Below are 15,739 nucleotides of genomic sequence, written 5' to 3' on the forward strand. Positions count from 1 at the left end.
AAAATATGTAAAATAAAGGGGAAAATCTGAAAATTTGTGTACAAAACAAATGGAGAGTTGTCCACAAAATCAGCCATTTTGAAGCACGTTTGCCAATTTGATGATCCCCATATAGAAAGTACAACAAGACTTTTTAAACGTCCATAACTTGCTTATTTCATAACCGATTTTGATGAAACTGTTTTTGAAATTGTTTCTCTCATTTTACTCTTTCCAATAAGATTGCTTCTCTTCTTGGGTTTTGGTTTCCTTTAATTCATTTGGCAGCTGTATCAGATGGAGACTTCTTCTCCCATAAGACGTCGACATGATTACTTCTTATGTTTTTAGCTTTATTTAGTTTTTCTTCTTTCTTCGTTTTGATTTCTTAGCATTCATTAGATTTTGGCCTTGTCTCTTGATGTCTGCATTGGTCAGCATATCCTCATTATCTTGGCTGTCGTAACCGAACTCATCTGAAACAAAAGAAAACAAAGTTCAACACGCTACTGATGATGGCCACTAACCCCAAACATACTGCATATTTATACACACTTAAACACCCAAAAAATGTTGCTATGAAATTATCCAGAATCTTTTTTTTTTAATTCAGTTATCTAAAAAAAATCAAATTCTTTTTTTTTTATTTGAATTTTCTCAGTCGTGAAAAATTACCAAAAAAGTTAAGTAAATTTTCGGAATACAACCGTGGAGAGTTTTGTATAAAGATTTCCCTTTAAATGCACCTCTGAAAATCAAGCACATGTCATAATTGGGCGTTTTTTTATTGGTTAAAAATCAAGTTGTGTATGATTTCAATTCTTCCTGCAATAGGTCCCTGATCAGTTTTTTTTTGTAAGAAAAAAAATGAATGTAGTTACCCGAGTCATAAGCATCTGGTTCATCCATCCGTATTCGAAGATTTTCAGGCTCCAAATGATTCTCCATAAATTCCTGAAACTATTGCGAAGACAAATTATAAAACGATAAACTAGCGATAATTAAAATGAAAATGGATGCGTTCAGGGCCGGCACCACAAGGAGACAAGGGGGCGACCGATCCGATGATTTTTGAAGTAGTGCAGCAAAATAAAACAACACAAAAGTAGAGAAAAGGGGGATGAAAAAGAAATAAGGAGAAGTAAAAATTACGTTAAAGGCGAGTTTGGGGTCATTCAACTCTAAAAAAAACTTACTGTTCGATTTAAAAAAAAAAATGACGTAACCTTTAGGTTTGTCTCAACTTGCCCCCCCCCCCTCCCCTATCAAAACATCCTGACGCCCCTGAATGTATTCGTGTTGTTATATTGGAATTTTGAAATCATCACGGCTGCATTTAATTTCATTATTAGTTTCTGTTTCAACAAAGAAAATGGAAAATTGGTTATTTACCTCTGGACTGTTTTTAACTTTCCAGAATGTTGTAGAATCTTTGACGTTGGCTTGTTGCATCATATGAAGAAGTTTGATCTCACAGATGTTGAGTTGTTCTACTGGATCATCACTTAACATGGTCATATTACGAAGAGACTGGTAAGAGAATGTCAATTCAATTTAATTTAATTTCAGTTTATTAGTCTGCATAGAAATACTTTCTCCGCTTGCTTTTACATAAAAAATCAACATAGAAATGCCACAGTTAGACATGACTATTACATTATAATAAATGCAAAAAAAGAGGAGGGGTGATAAAAGATTACTTTATTATTATTCACAGTTTACGTATAATATTGTGTGTCATGTGGAAACTCAATAAATCAAATCTAATCAAATGAAAACAAATAAATTCGATTGTATTAAAGCCCCTCCGAAGTTTTGGTATATAGATCTTCCAAAAGTGTCGGTAATTATAATTATTTCTGTGTAAGTTCTAAATCTGGTGTGGACGATATTATTATAAACGTGTATAGTGGAATTTGCGATTTACAATTCATAGCGTACTAAGATAAGTGAAAGGGTTTATTGAAGAGAAATGAAACGGTACTTAAGAGATAAATGATAAATATCATTAGAGGTACAATAACTGTTCGTATTAAACGAATCGATAGATAACAAATTAAACAAACGGTCAATACAACTTTGCAAGAATATTAGACAATACTCCGATATAATACACATTGATGATGACTTTAAATGTATAGAATAAACTTTCAAAGTTCGAGAATGTAGTTAGAACTGATCTCACCACACGACCACATCACAATGAACATCATCCTAACCTCCTTACCCCTCTAACTTTGATGTCTTTGAGAGTATCCACAAGGTGCTTGATGCCGCTCTTGAGGTTGGAAAGTAACTTGTAAGCATTCTCAAGGTTCCTCTTAGCAGTGTCTCTTCGTACCGTCTCTTTCTCAAGATGATCTTGCATCTGCTCCAACAGTTGCTCCCCTCTGAAAAAACACACACAAAATTACTAAGATGGTACCAAACAGCATACAAACCATTTTTTTTCAAACCCGAAAGGAAGTGTAGCGCCTATTCGGCGTGGTGGGTGCATGTTTCATAAAGCTGTTCGTAAGTTAAGAGCAACTTTAAGAACGACTGGAGAACCTTTCTTTTGGTAAATGGTATCACTGGCAATGCTTTAGCGCGTAAGTTGCTCTTAACTTACGAACAGCTTTATGTAACGGCCCCTGGATCAGTAACTCTCCCCCATAGAATTAAATACCCCGAACACTCCCCATATTGCATACAAAACAAACAGTATTGATCAAGAAGAATCGGAACTCACTGAGACATTTTACTTTCGCCGCTGTATTTGAGGGCCTCATACTGCTCTAAGAGTTGTCTGTTCTGTTCCTCAAGCCATTTCCGTTGCTTTTCACCGCTTTGCTTTTGTTGTTCCAGGTGCTCAAAGGTGTTGTTCTGACTTAGAAAACGGGCCTCAATCTCCTGAAAATGATAGGGATAATGATGATCATTATGATGATTATGATGGTGATGATGATGATGGTGATGATGATGATGGTGATGATGATGTTGATGATGATGATGATGATGGTGGTGATGATGATGATGATGGTGATGACTATGGCAATTATGATGATGGAATGATGATGATAATGGTGACGACGATGATGATGATGACGATGATGTTGATGATGATGATAATGATGATTGTACTGATGATCATAGTGATGACAGCACAAAGTTGGTCTGAATAAAATTAGAATCAATATTACCAAGATTGTTCGCCACCCAAGCAATGATATAAATTCCGTTGCTTTAGGTATTTTGGGTATTTTTTTTGCTTCACAATGATTAAATGTTGTTTATTATAGAATTCATATTTTAGGGTACTTCTCGCATGTGACGTATCATATTAAAATATTAGTGTATATAGTGCAACACAGTAACCACGGTGAGAAAATGACAACTAGGTAGGATGTAGTACAGCACAAAACCCACCGCGGACACGCCTGAATAGTTTATAGTAGGCCTACAAGATTATCTTTAAATCTAATTTTGATATGAATGTACCGTCAGCGACTGTGGAGGAGCAACGTAACAGTCACACCAAGAATACCCACTCCAAACCGATCAATGATTTGCCTCCATTCGAGATAGTGTAATAGATAGGATCGGTTTGGAGTCGGTTTCGTTGGTGTGACTGTTAGGCACATTGAACGATGCCAAAGGGGGACTAGAGTGACTGTCAAGCTGGGTGTGACAGCGCCCCTTACGTTTATGTCGGAGACACCCGTCGCATCCTTTATCCTCTGGAAAGCTTCCTCGTACGTCGTCACCTTAACCCAATTATCTTCATCCATTTGTGACTGGCGCTTGGTATCTGAGGTAATGATGGAAGGAAAATGAATGGCCTTTCGTAGTATTTTCTACGAAATACATGTATAGACCAGTTCGTAGTTACTTCATGAACAATTTTGGTCAAATGACCTTTCATTTCTTCCATTGTAATAGGCAGATTTAAAAGCAAGATATTACGTAAGCATGCCTTACATAGCAGGATGAAGAAATGAACAGAATAGCACACCAATGAACACCATTTGTTGCATTTCTTCTTTGAATGCATATTATGGTATGCTGTACATTGTACTGGCAAACTGTGAAATACCAGTCGTTCGTGGACGCATTGTTGTTTTTTGTGGATGTAAATGAAAAACACAATTAAAAAGAATATATGAATAATCAAGACATCAAAGTTGGTGCTTATCTCGTCAAATTTCAAGCCACCATATCACTTATTTATTTATTTATTTCTTTTATTGATATATTCATATTCCACAATCATCAAAGTACATTTATAATAAATCATTTTAACACTGAAAAAATGCATAACACACAGGATTGAAACGTAGCAATGAAATGAAAAAAGTGGAGGGGCCTACTAAAAAGCAAAGCTTGTAAAATGTAGACCCCCTATCAAAATTTTATACAAGGGTAATATGATATAAGTAGAGTAAAATAATCAGCAAAATTCTATAAAATTATATATAAACACTGTAACACAAATGTATTTACACTATATACAAAATTAAATATTGACTTTAAAATAATCAATACTACCGTGGGTAAGTATGAGGTTCACAAAATATTTGATTGAATCAATAAGAATTCAGAATAAATATTTTGATGAGTAATTTAAATCGGTTTAGATTAGCTGCCTCTTTTATTATTCTGTCCAGAGAATTCCAGAGTTTTGGTCCTGTGAAAAATACAGTTTTGCTAGAAAATACTGTTCTACTTTTGGGTAAGTGATAGTCATTTGAATGTCTCGTATTATATGAATTAGTCCAGGATAGAAGGGGTCGAACCTTGTTTTTTTATATATACAATGTTTTTTTATGGTTTCTTGTCAATTCGAGGGTGCTGATTCCGAATCTGAATGATGCCACTCGTGTAACCTTGAGCATTTTCTGCAAATTGGCAAAATCCAATATGGCCGCCAAAATATTCAAATTACCCATGAAAATCATAAAATTGTCCACACATTGGTTTTAAAGTACATGCAATTGTGCTGCCGGAGTGAAATAATATCTGAAAAAATGATTTTTGTCAAAATATTTATATTCTTGATATCAAAATGGCCGCCATCATAGACCCCTGTACAATATGAATGGGGAAAATTAATTTTTACAAAATTGAGCACTGAAATGCAAGTAATTATGATCTATGAGTGAAGCAATGTCTGTAAACATGATTGCTAACGATATATATCATTTGTTATGTCAGTTATGTGATAAATCCTGTATTTTGATATTCAAAATGGCCTTCAAAAGCCCTAACACTATTATGTACAATGTGAATGGTGACACAAGAAAATCACAAGAGTGAGCACTAAAATGCATTTTGTTGAGATAAACGAGTGGAATACTGACTAAAAACATTATTGTTAACGAAATTTATTATTTAACATGCCATGTATGTGATAAACCCTGTATTTTGATATTTAATATGACCGCCAAAGGCCCTAAAATTATGATCTACGATGTGAGAGAGGACAAAAACAATCACAAGGTGAGCACTAAAACGGAATCTTTTGTGGTAAATTAGTGGAATACTGTCTTCAAATATAATTTGCAACGAAATATATTATTCGGGTTTCATATTTGTGTTAAATATTGTATTTTGACTTTCAAAATGGCCGCCAAAAGACATTGACTGTATTATGTAGAATCGATATGGGAAACCAATTTTCACATGAGTCAGCACCATAACATGCATATAATTGTGATTTAAGAGTAAAATATTGTCTGAAAACATAATTCCTAACAAGATATACCATTCATTCTGCCAGGTAGGTGATAAATAGTGTATTTTGAAAGATAAACTGGCCGCTACAGGCCCTAACGGTAGGCCTATTATGTACTTTGTGAATGGGAACATATAATTTTAACCGAATTTGGCTTTGCTTGACTAAATGGTGTTCCATGTATGAGTGAAATATCGTCTGAAAATATGATTTTGTAACAAATAGATTATTTCTTATGTTATTTAGGTGATAAATGCTATATTTAAATTTCAAAATGGCTGCAATATGTTTCTTTGTGGAAATTATCTTTCCCCATTCAAATTTTACATATTAAGATAAGGGACTATGGCGGCCATTTTTCATTTTTAAAAGGCTGCATTCATCACCTTTATGACACAAGCTATGATATATTTCGTTAGAAATCATTGGGTTTAGACAATACTTAACACTTACATCAAAATTAAGCCATTTTCATATTAAAAATTTTGTCAAAATTATCTGTCCCCAGTTACAATGTACATATGGGCTATGACAGCAATTTTGAATTTCAAAGTAAGGCCTTTATTACCTTCTCAACCATTATGTGATGTATTTAGTCAGAAATCATGTTCAAGACCAAATTTTACCTATACATCACATAGTTACGTGCGTTTTTGGTTCTCATTCTGGTGATGATTAGTTTCCCTATACGCATATTACAGAATTTGTAGGGGCTTGTGCGGCCGTTTTGAAAGTCAAAATACAGTATTTATCACCTATGGGAGAGGAAATGTTATATTTCATTAAAAAAATCACGTTTTCAAACAATATTTTCCTTATACAACATAATTATATGGATTTCATAGTCAGGCAAATCCTAATTCTTTCAAAAGTATTTGTCCCCATTTACATTGTAGATAATACTTTAAGGGCCCATAGGGGCCATTTTGAATTTTACAATACAGCATTTATCTCATGCATGAAAAATGAAATGATATGTTTCGCCAGAAATCATGTGTTTAGACAATATTTCACTCGTATAGATTACAATTACATTCATTTTATTGTTTTTACTCTTAAGAAAATTAGTTTCTCCATTCGCTTTGTTCATAATACAGATAGGGCCTATGGCAGCCATTTTGAATGTCAACATGCAGCATAATTACCGAAATTGCAAGGGAAATGATATGTTTCGTTAGAAATTCTTGTTGTCAGACAGTGTTACACCAATATTTCGCAGTTATTGGCATTATAAAGTCAAACAAATTCAAAGGTTGTGAAAATTATTTGTCCCCTTTTATATATTGTACACAGTATAAGGGGTCTATGACAGCCATTTTGAATATCATAATACAGCATTTATCACATCAGATAGTATACAAATGACATAGTTTTGTTAATAGTCATGTTTTCAGACAGTAGTCCACTCGCAGGTCACAATCACATGCAGTATTAGTGCTCTTGTTTGAAAAAATATTTTCCCCATTCATATTCTACATAATAAAGTATACAGGGGTTATGGCGGCCATTTTGAATATCAATAAAATAAATATTTTGTCAAATATCGCTTTTCCAATTGGTATTTCACTTCTGCACAACAACTACATGCATTTTATAGCTAATGTGTTGGCAATTTTATGATTTTCATGGGTAATTTGCATATTTTGGCGGCCATATGAGATATGATGACTTGTTTATTGTATCTATTTTGAACTTCAACAAGAACGATATGATTAGTATATTATATATATATATTGTTTTTTGCATTAAGTCTTATTTATTAAAGGAAACCTTCAATAACAAGCTTTGCTTTCCAGAAGGTTCCTATTTCATTTCAAAATGTTATATTATATTTTGCTTTACTTTGTAACTTTGTTGAAATTTTGAAATGAATAAATTCGTTGTCAATCAATCAATCAATCATATTGGATTTTGCCAATTTGCAGAAAATGCTCAAGGTTACAAGAGTGGCATCATTCAGATTCGGAATCAGCACCCTCGAATTGACAAGAAACCATAAAAAAACATTGTATATCTAAAAAAACAAGGTTCGACCCCTTGTCTATGGGGCCTATCCTGGACTAAATGTAAAGTATTGTACTTTAGTACAAATGATCTTTCTCTGATCATGCGTAGAGTGGAACTACGAACTGGCTTAATGGGGGAGAGGAGACTGCTGTTTAAAATGAAATGCCTTGCCCAGTTGGCAAGTAAAACCACATTGCAGAGCAAATAATAGTAATGGAGGGTTAGGTGGGGTCGGTTTCCTAATGACGGGGGCGAAATATACATGGGAAAAATTATATAAAATGATGAATAGGACTCTCATTTTCTATATAGGCATACTACGATATTCGCTTAGATGTACTTTCGCATTGTTGATCATGAATAAAAAGCAGTCAAACAAATTTGAGAAAGATATGAACAAAATAAAAACGAAAAATAGATGGATCCCCCTAAAATAAAATAAAAAGAAAGAAGGAAAAGAATGAAAATAGAAATAAAAAGGACAAAAAACGAGGAAAGGAATAAAATAAAGAAAGAAGAAAATAGATTCAGAAAGAAACAAGGAAACTAAATAGGGGACAATGGAACAGGAAGAAAGAAAAGAAATAGATATAGACCCAGAAAGAAAGAAGAAGAGAAGGAAATATGAGGACTACCTTGCGTTGCATCATCCGTCTGCAAGGTCGCTCTCGCTCGTCTTTCTATCTTCTCTGCCATCTCTTTCTGTCTCTCTGCTTGTTTCTTCATCCGGGTCAGAGTACGATCACGTGATCGCTTTGCTTCTATCATCTTCTGCTCCAGTTGGGTTAACTCTGACTGGAGGAGGAAAAGAACGAGAAAAGGAACAGAGGGAAAAAATCCTGGCGTTTAAAAGAGCGTGTTCTTTCCAATGCATTAAATATCAAAATTGATTTTGAGTTTGCAATGGTTTTTATACAGTTACAGAAGTATGTAGCTCAAGAGTATGAATATACGAAACACAAAGGAAATACAAAATATTTACTTATGAAGTTGAGGTTATTTTAAATGTTTAAAATAATTAGTTGTTAGTCATGTTATTAAAAGTAAATTAGCATTAATGCTATATTTGGGTGATATGAACAAGAATGCATCCCCCACTATCGTACAATAAAGAAAGAAAGAAAGAAAAAAAAGTGTACTAATACCTTTGCCAAGTCCTTTTTAACATGAGCATCTTTGTTGATGTCTTTCAACTCAACAAGCTCTTTTCGCTGCTCTTCTAGAGTTCTCTCCAAACAACGCAGTTTCTTAGGGAGGGTAAGGCGTTCCTATAAAATGGTGAGTGAAAGCAGAGAATATGACAGAAATATTGCAGGATTTCTTATTCATTATTTTAATTTCTTAGGCCATTAGATACAGATTAAATAGAATGCGACGTTCATGTAAAAAAAAAAGAAAAACAAACAAACAAAAACGATAGTAGATGAATAGGCCGTCTTATTTCTGCAAACCTAACCTTTAAAAACAATTTTCCGCAACAAAAAATCCCGGAGTTATTATGGGACGTATATGCGAACAAGACAATTGAATTCCGGGAGCATTTCTTGTACAAATCAGCAACAGTTTCGCTCTAAGCCAATCAAATTAAGAATTTCTATAGATTATAACATACAGTATAAAAATTGCAGATTTGTTGTTTCATGAAAAGCTCCCCTGGTTTCCAAATATGGCAAGCAAATATCATGGACATAATGGACGAATAAAATAAAAAACAAAACAAAGTTTTGCAGTGAGTGGATTAAAAAAAAATCAAGTCGGACATACCTCCTCTAAACATTGAAGAATTTCAATATAATTTCGTTGTATCTTCGTGGCCATATCGTGCTTGATTTTTGCCTTGTCAAGGTTGTTTTCAATCATACGGATTGTCTGAAAAAAGAACGTTTGAATGAAATAGTCTATAAACAAATTCATTTTTAAGTAAAACGTTGGATATTAATCCCTATGAACCTTGTCTTGGATCCAATATGCTTTTGATATAGCGCATTTTCCTTTACAAAGCACTGCAAAAACACACACAACTCCATTGTTGGGCCACTGAAACAATAATTTTTAAAACCTCACAATGATCAGCTTGGTCCAATGTCCTCTTCGTAAAATAGATAAGATCTTGAAAGCATTTTGTTATTCTTATATATATATTTCTATCACTAATTATCTTCATCGCATGTTTTTCCCCTCTTTCTTTTTCTTATTTTAGTTATTATTCTCCGTTCACCTTTTCGTCCCTTTTTTCTTCTTCTTCATCTCCTCATTTTAACTTTTTCTTGAACCTTTATTAAGTTTTCCTAAACACCTCCCCTTTCTATTTATCAGGCTTGTTCTTAAAAAAGTTGCAGAGGGAGAGAGAAAATAAAAGAGAAAGAAAAAGACAGACTGTGGGAGAGGTGAGGGGGTCATAACTTTTCAATACACATCGCGGTGTTTTATTCATTCCACATAAAATAAAGTATGTCCCTCCCGTGCCTCCATTGTCCTGTATGATGAGTGGCAAAATTAGATTAATGACTTTCCCATCCCATCTCACCTCTGTATTTCAACCAGCCCCCCTTTAGCTCACCTGTTGATCATATTTTGCAAGTTTTCCGTGCTTTTTCAGAGCAGATTTTTCTTGCGCCATAGACGCGTCCATGTCAGAAATACTTTGCATCTTTTGCAGTCGTTCATAACGAAGAAGATTCAGTTGCTTCGCTTTCTCGCACACCTTTAGATCCAGTTCATGAATTGCATTCTGTGTTTCGAATACAAAATCAAGTACATTTATTCGTTTTCTGAAACCGTTTTCCCCATTAAAATGTTCATCAGGACCATTTTAATGCCCCCCCCCCCCCAGAAAAAAAGCAATTCTAGACTTGAAGAATTTCTTAGTTTGTGTCCGTTAAAAAATAAAGTTATGTACTCACTTAATCTATCTTTTATATCATGTATGTTCAATTCAACTTGTTGCTGGGAGTAACCTTGGCTTTAAAGCCCAGGGGCCGCGGAACGGTTTTCAAAGTAGGGGGGGGGGGGCTGACCATGCAAAAAATCACAATCACATGGTCATTTTTACGTTTTTGTACACGGTTTTGGAAAAATTGGAGGGGGGGGGGTGAAGCCCCTCCCAGCCTTCCGCTTCCGCGGCCCCTGAAGCCCATGCTAAGTTTTGGATAATCTAAAAATTATTCATTTTCGACGTTTGAATTCACTGTCAGGTGAAATAAAAGAGTGTCTTAAAACAAGACTATGTTGAGTGATAATATGCAATTCAAACCCCCCCCCCAAAAAAAAAAAAAAAAAAAACTTAAAATGAATCCCTTTTCATCCTCGCTTCTGAAAGAAGGCACAAGAGGGTCGGATGCAAATCATGCAACACATCGCAGGGTATTTTTTGTGTACAAAGTTTGGGTAAAGATGGAAGGGGGGGGGTCGTGCCCCATATTATCAAGTCATTGAACCTTTTAAAAAGCCTCAGATTATTATTCGAAATAAACATGATATAGAGCCCTACTCCATGTACCAACCTCGGCTGTTTTACGTTGAAGGGCTAGCTGTTCCTCTTTCCGACTCGACAAAGCTTGTGTTATCACCCTGGCGTCCCCCTAGATATTAAAAAAAATAACACGTGCATGGTGAAAGTTTTATCATTTTGAACAGGTTAGAGATCTTATGATGATATATATATAACTACTAGCAGTTGCGTAATGAGCCGAAATTGTTGAGGGGACTAGACATGACGTTAGGGACAATTAAAAAAAAGCCGCGAAAGAGCAAAAATTTTGACCTTTTTATATTGAGAATTGAGAAATCCAAAATCATTTGGTCGTAATGAAATATTCGATTATCTCGAGTCATGATATCCCGAATAAGCGGATGGAAGCGGATGGAGCGCTGATAATAATTATTGCTCGATGAAAATGAACATTGAAAGGTTTTGAGCAACAAATGAAATCGACTTCAAACCGACCGATGGTCTTTCATTGGTATAACGTAATTTTGTCGGAGATTTGTTTGGTCAGGGGAACGTTCACCAACATTTTCGTCTGACAACTTTTCTGGATTCTGATTGGCTTAGAAGCAATGTTACTATGGCAACTGTTGGATAAAACTTCTGACAAGTCCTTTCATGAAACGTTCCCCTGTCGACCAGTGTGAATACTCGACTGGACTACTAACATGTGGATTGTTCATCAGACTCAATTATCATAATAAGGGCAAAACACTTGAAGGAAAAAGGCTCACACTTTAAAGGTGCAACAAACACCACTCTAGGAGCAGTATGAAAGGAACTCCTATGCAATTATCCCGGACAATTATGTAAATTTCTGGGAGCGTTTCATAAAAGGACTTGTCGAACGTTTTATCCGACGGTTACCATAGTAACAGTGCTCCTCATCCAATCACAATCAAGGAAAGTTGTCAAATCTGACAGCTTAATGTCAGATCTGGTGAGCGTTTCATGAAAGGACTTGTCAGACGTTTCATCCGACAAGTCCCATTTTATCCGACAGTTGCCATTATTTGGTGCTTTTCAGAAAGTGTTGCGATCGATCGCAACTCAAGAGATCAGACGCAACTTGACTTTCAACAAATGATATGCGGCGTATAGAGACTTGCACTTGATTTAAATGAGATGCGTTTAAACACAACTCTTTCTGTAACGGGCTCCTTTTTCTTCTCCCGCCAAAAAATATGAAACAACTAAAATTATTACCTTAAGTGTTTTCTGTGCAAGGGTCACTCTCGTGTCTTTGTTATCTCGTCTGAGTATTGCGATTTCTTCTTCATGCTGCCTTTTCTTGAACTGAGAACTTTCAAAGTAGGCCCTGTGGTCACGCTCTGAAAATGAGAAGTAAATATAATCTTCTACTACTGCATTTACTACCTATTCTACTTCTAAAACTAAATAATTGCTGAATTAGTGCAATTGCAACAATTTTTTTCTTTCCTATTTTCTTTCTTTGCCATCATCATCACGCACTATCGTCATCCTCATCAGCATCATTTTGAATTGGAAACTTGTAAACGGACATTTGCGTCTCGAGTGTGTGATGAATCGCCTGGTCCGTTTCGAACAAAATATATTCTCATTATAAGCAACAACAGTCATCATAAAATTGTGTTTTATAAAATAAAGTTATTCATAAAGCGTTCATGAAATGTTGTGTTTATATAATGGCAGTGAGTCCAAACTTCGCGCGTGTCCATACTTCGCGGACGGTCATTATCTAAAAAACTAGCCAATATCCTTAAAATCTGACTTCAGGTGACAGGTGCCCTATTACCGTGCGGAAACGACTACGGGTATATAATCAAGCATAGGATTCTTACTAAGTACCTGTACCCCAACAAACTATATATTTTTGGAAAGCTTATGAGCTGATCTACACAAAAATTTGCACTGTGGCATATAAGCTTTAGGCATAAGCAAAATATGGTCATTCAAAGTCATGACTTTAAAAATCAAGATTTTTCTCTATATGAACTTTCTATGGTTATAACTTCACAACATAGAGTGTAATTTAAATTTTGATGGATTAATTTAATTCTCTGACTTCTTTGTGATGAATTTATGATGGCTTTAAGAAATATTCAGAGTAGAATTGTAAAAATTATGGATTAAACAAGCAGTCAGATAATGAGAAATTCAGAATGGACTTTTATACACAACTCCACCTGTGGGGGTACCATGCACAAAAACTATCATTATTTTGTTGTACTCTTCAAGATACACAATTCTACAAAATTTCATGCAAATCCAATGATTAGAACTCAAGTTATTACATTTTTCATTTAAAAAACCCTCAATTTTGTATAATATCACGATAAAGAAAGGGCTATAATACTAATAATAACGGAAATTTGTAACGTGCCATGTCTGTCACATAGTGTATGTAACTTGAAGTCGCTGCCATAAAGTGCAATACAGTAGCTCTCCCTATTTGGCCAACAGAGGGTGGTAGTCCACTTTGCTACATGGAATATCTGGGGCTTCAGCCAAAAAAAATCTGGGGAATTTCTGATTTTTTTTAAAGGCAGTATCAAAGGTTTTGGGGACAGATTTAATCACTTCCGGTGTGTAAAATACTACTTCCGGTTTGAGAATTTTATGAAAATATGTTTTAACCCCCCTCTTATTAAAAAAAGAGGTAGAATATTGAGATAAAACAAGTTGCATGATGAAGTATACACATGAAACTAGCAAAGGAGACAAAAAAATTGAAATCATTAAAAAAAAATTTTTTTAGGGCACCTGTCACCTTCATCAACGTGAAAAGCGACCTAAAATTATCCTTTGGTGTAAGTTTCTTTAGGATGAGTTCAGTATTCATGAAAATATTGACAAAAGATCGGCAAATTTGTTAGCGCCCGTTTTTAAGAAATCTGATATTATCAACAAGCATCACGATATCACCATTTTGCAAGCAGAAATCATCAAAAATGTGAGTTAATGTGGATGGGGGGTCGGTTGTCCGGACACTTTATATTTTTGAAGCCTTCTTTTTTGTCTTTGGATTACACTAAAAATATGAATTCAATACTTGTAATCATCTTCTATTTTGTTCTTTATAATATTTCCTAACATTTTGTACTAAAAATTGATGAAACTTCGCTTGTAATTTTTTCCAAATGACTTTCTAAAATTGATCGTCCGGACACACAACAACTGGGTATATACTAACCGATTCTATAGCATTTTGCCGTCAATCTGATATAAATATTTCACTTTTTGAGCTTGAGTTTTTGTTCAAATCTCCACAAAAACTTTGGTCCGCGAAGTTAGGTCACACTTTTTCAGAACGGTTTTCCAGCACAGCGCGCATTTGCCGATCGGAATAGAATTTTGAGATCGCGATACCGGCGAAAACCCTTGACCTACTTTACATTTTCGTCCATGATTTTATAGTTTACGATCTTGCCGTCAATGTGATAACTATTTCTTGAATTGGTTTTGTATAAATTATGAATATTTTGTGAACAAATTTTAGCCTGAAGAATATTTTTGAAAAGTCCGCGAAGTTTGGACACCCCATCATACTGCTTTTATACACGTTTCTTTTCGACAAGCCTCGTAAGCATTCACACTTATCTTTAGCACTTACTCTGGAAGAAGAAGAAGCGAATGTCGAAATCGCCTTACCTTTAAGAGCCACTTTACCCCTGTATTGCTCGATGTTGTCATAGATTGTCCAAGCATTGGACATCTGCTCTTGCCCTTTTGATGGACCCATACTTGCCCTGGTCGAATTAGTCAATAGCCAGGGTGATCGAAGAATTGATTTGTTTAGTGTTGATGAGGTTGTTATATGGAATAGAAATAAGCCCAATCGCGCGGAGCTTTCTGGGGTTTCGAGATCGGGCCTACTGTTTAAGAAATATATAGGAAAACACAGTGGAAATAATTAAGATGAAAATATCATGATCGTAATCACCAACACCATCATCATTATCATCGTCTTCGTCATCACCATTATAATCATCATCGCCATCATCATCATCATCACCATAATCGTCATCACCATCATCATCGTCATCACCATCATCATCAATGACATCATCACCATCACCATCATCATCATCATCATCATCTTCTTCTTCTTCTGTATCCTTCCTCCGCTGTATCATCATCACAACCACCATCATCATCAATGACATCATCATCATCACCACCACCATCATCACCATCACCACCATCATGCTCATCCCCCAATTCCTCCTCCTCCTCTTCCTTTTTATCATCAATGATTTTAGTATCTTACCATGCCCTTTCAACTGCAATTAAGATCCCGGACCGCTTGTGATTCGTCCAAGTTTCCTATTTTCCCGCTAATTCCAAAACTTCAACAGCATGCAATTATTTTTTTTCGGGGAGAAATCTCGGGCTCCTAAAACCAGCACATGGAGCGCTTCAGATACGCAGCAGATACGCGTATTTGGCGCATTCGTTCATCAGTTTTGTAGGCTTGTGGATGCGCACTGGTAGTAGTTGTATAGTGCGTAATTCTTTTCGATGCGCGTATGATCTGAATTGTTGATGGCGCACTCACTCAATTTCTCCTT

General features: G+C 35.3%; 1 protein-coding gene across 1 annotated transcript; it reads right to left on the minus strand.

Moving 5' to 3' along the window:
- Nucleotides 1-336: 336 nt before the first annotated feature.
- LOC129278176 (outer dynein arm-docking complex subunit 3-like) lies at nt 337-14,910 on the minus strand. Its single transcript, XM_054914389.2, has 13 exons — nt 14,820-14,910; nt 12,393-12,517; nt 11,203-11,280; nt 10,260-10,430; nt 9,464-9,568; nt 8,845-8,967; nt 8,335-8,494; nt 3,663-3,769; nt 2,711-2,871; nt 2,207-2,369; nt 1,372-1,509; nt 861-939; nt 337-455 (listed from the first exon to the last, which is right to left on the minus strand). Exons 1-13 carry the CDS (start codon nt 14,908-14,910, stop codon nt 337-339), a joined length of 1,620 nt encoding a protein of 539 aa, XP_054770364.2.
- Nucleotides 14,911-15,739: the final 829 nt, after the last annotated feature.

Source organism: Lytechinus pictus, chromosome 15 (assembly GCF_037042905.1).
Source record: "Lytechinus pictus isolate F3 Inbred chromosome 15, Lp3.0, whole genome shotgun sequence".
Classification (NCBI taxonomy): Eukaryota; Metazoa; Echinodermata; class Echinoidea; order Temnopleuroida; family Toxopneustidae; genus Lytechinus; species Lytechinus pictus.

What these genes read in the sequence shown, in the direction of transcription:
- LOC129278176 (XM_054914389.2), bottom strand. Translation starts at nt 14,910, where the DNA reads ATGGGTCCATCAAAAGGGCAAGAGCAGATGTCCAATGCTTGGACAATC. An exon ending in GGGTAAAGTGGCTCTTAAAG is followed by an intron (nt 12,518 to 14,819) that starts GTAAGGCGATTT and finishes TCTCATTTTCAG; the next exon opens with AGCGTGACCACAGGGCCTAC. An exon ending in TTAAAAAGGACTTGGCAAAG is followed by an intron (nt 8,495 to 8,844) that starts GTATTAGTACAC and finishes TTCCTCCTCCAG; the next exon opens with TCAGAGTTAACCCAACTGGA.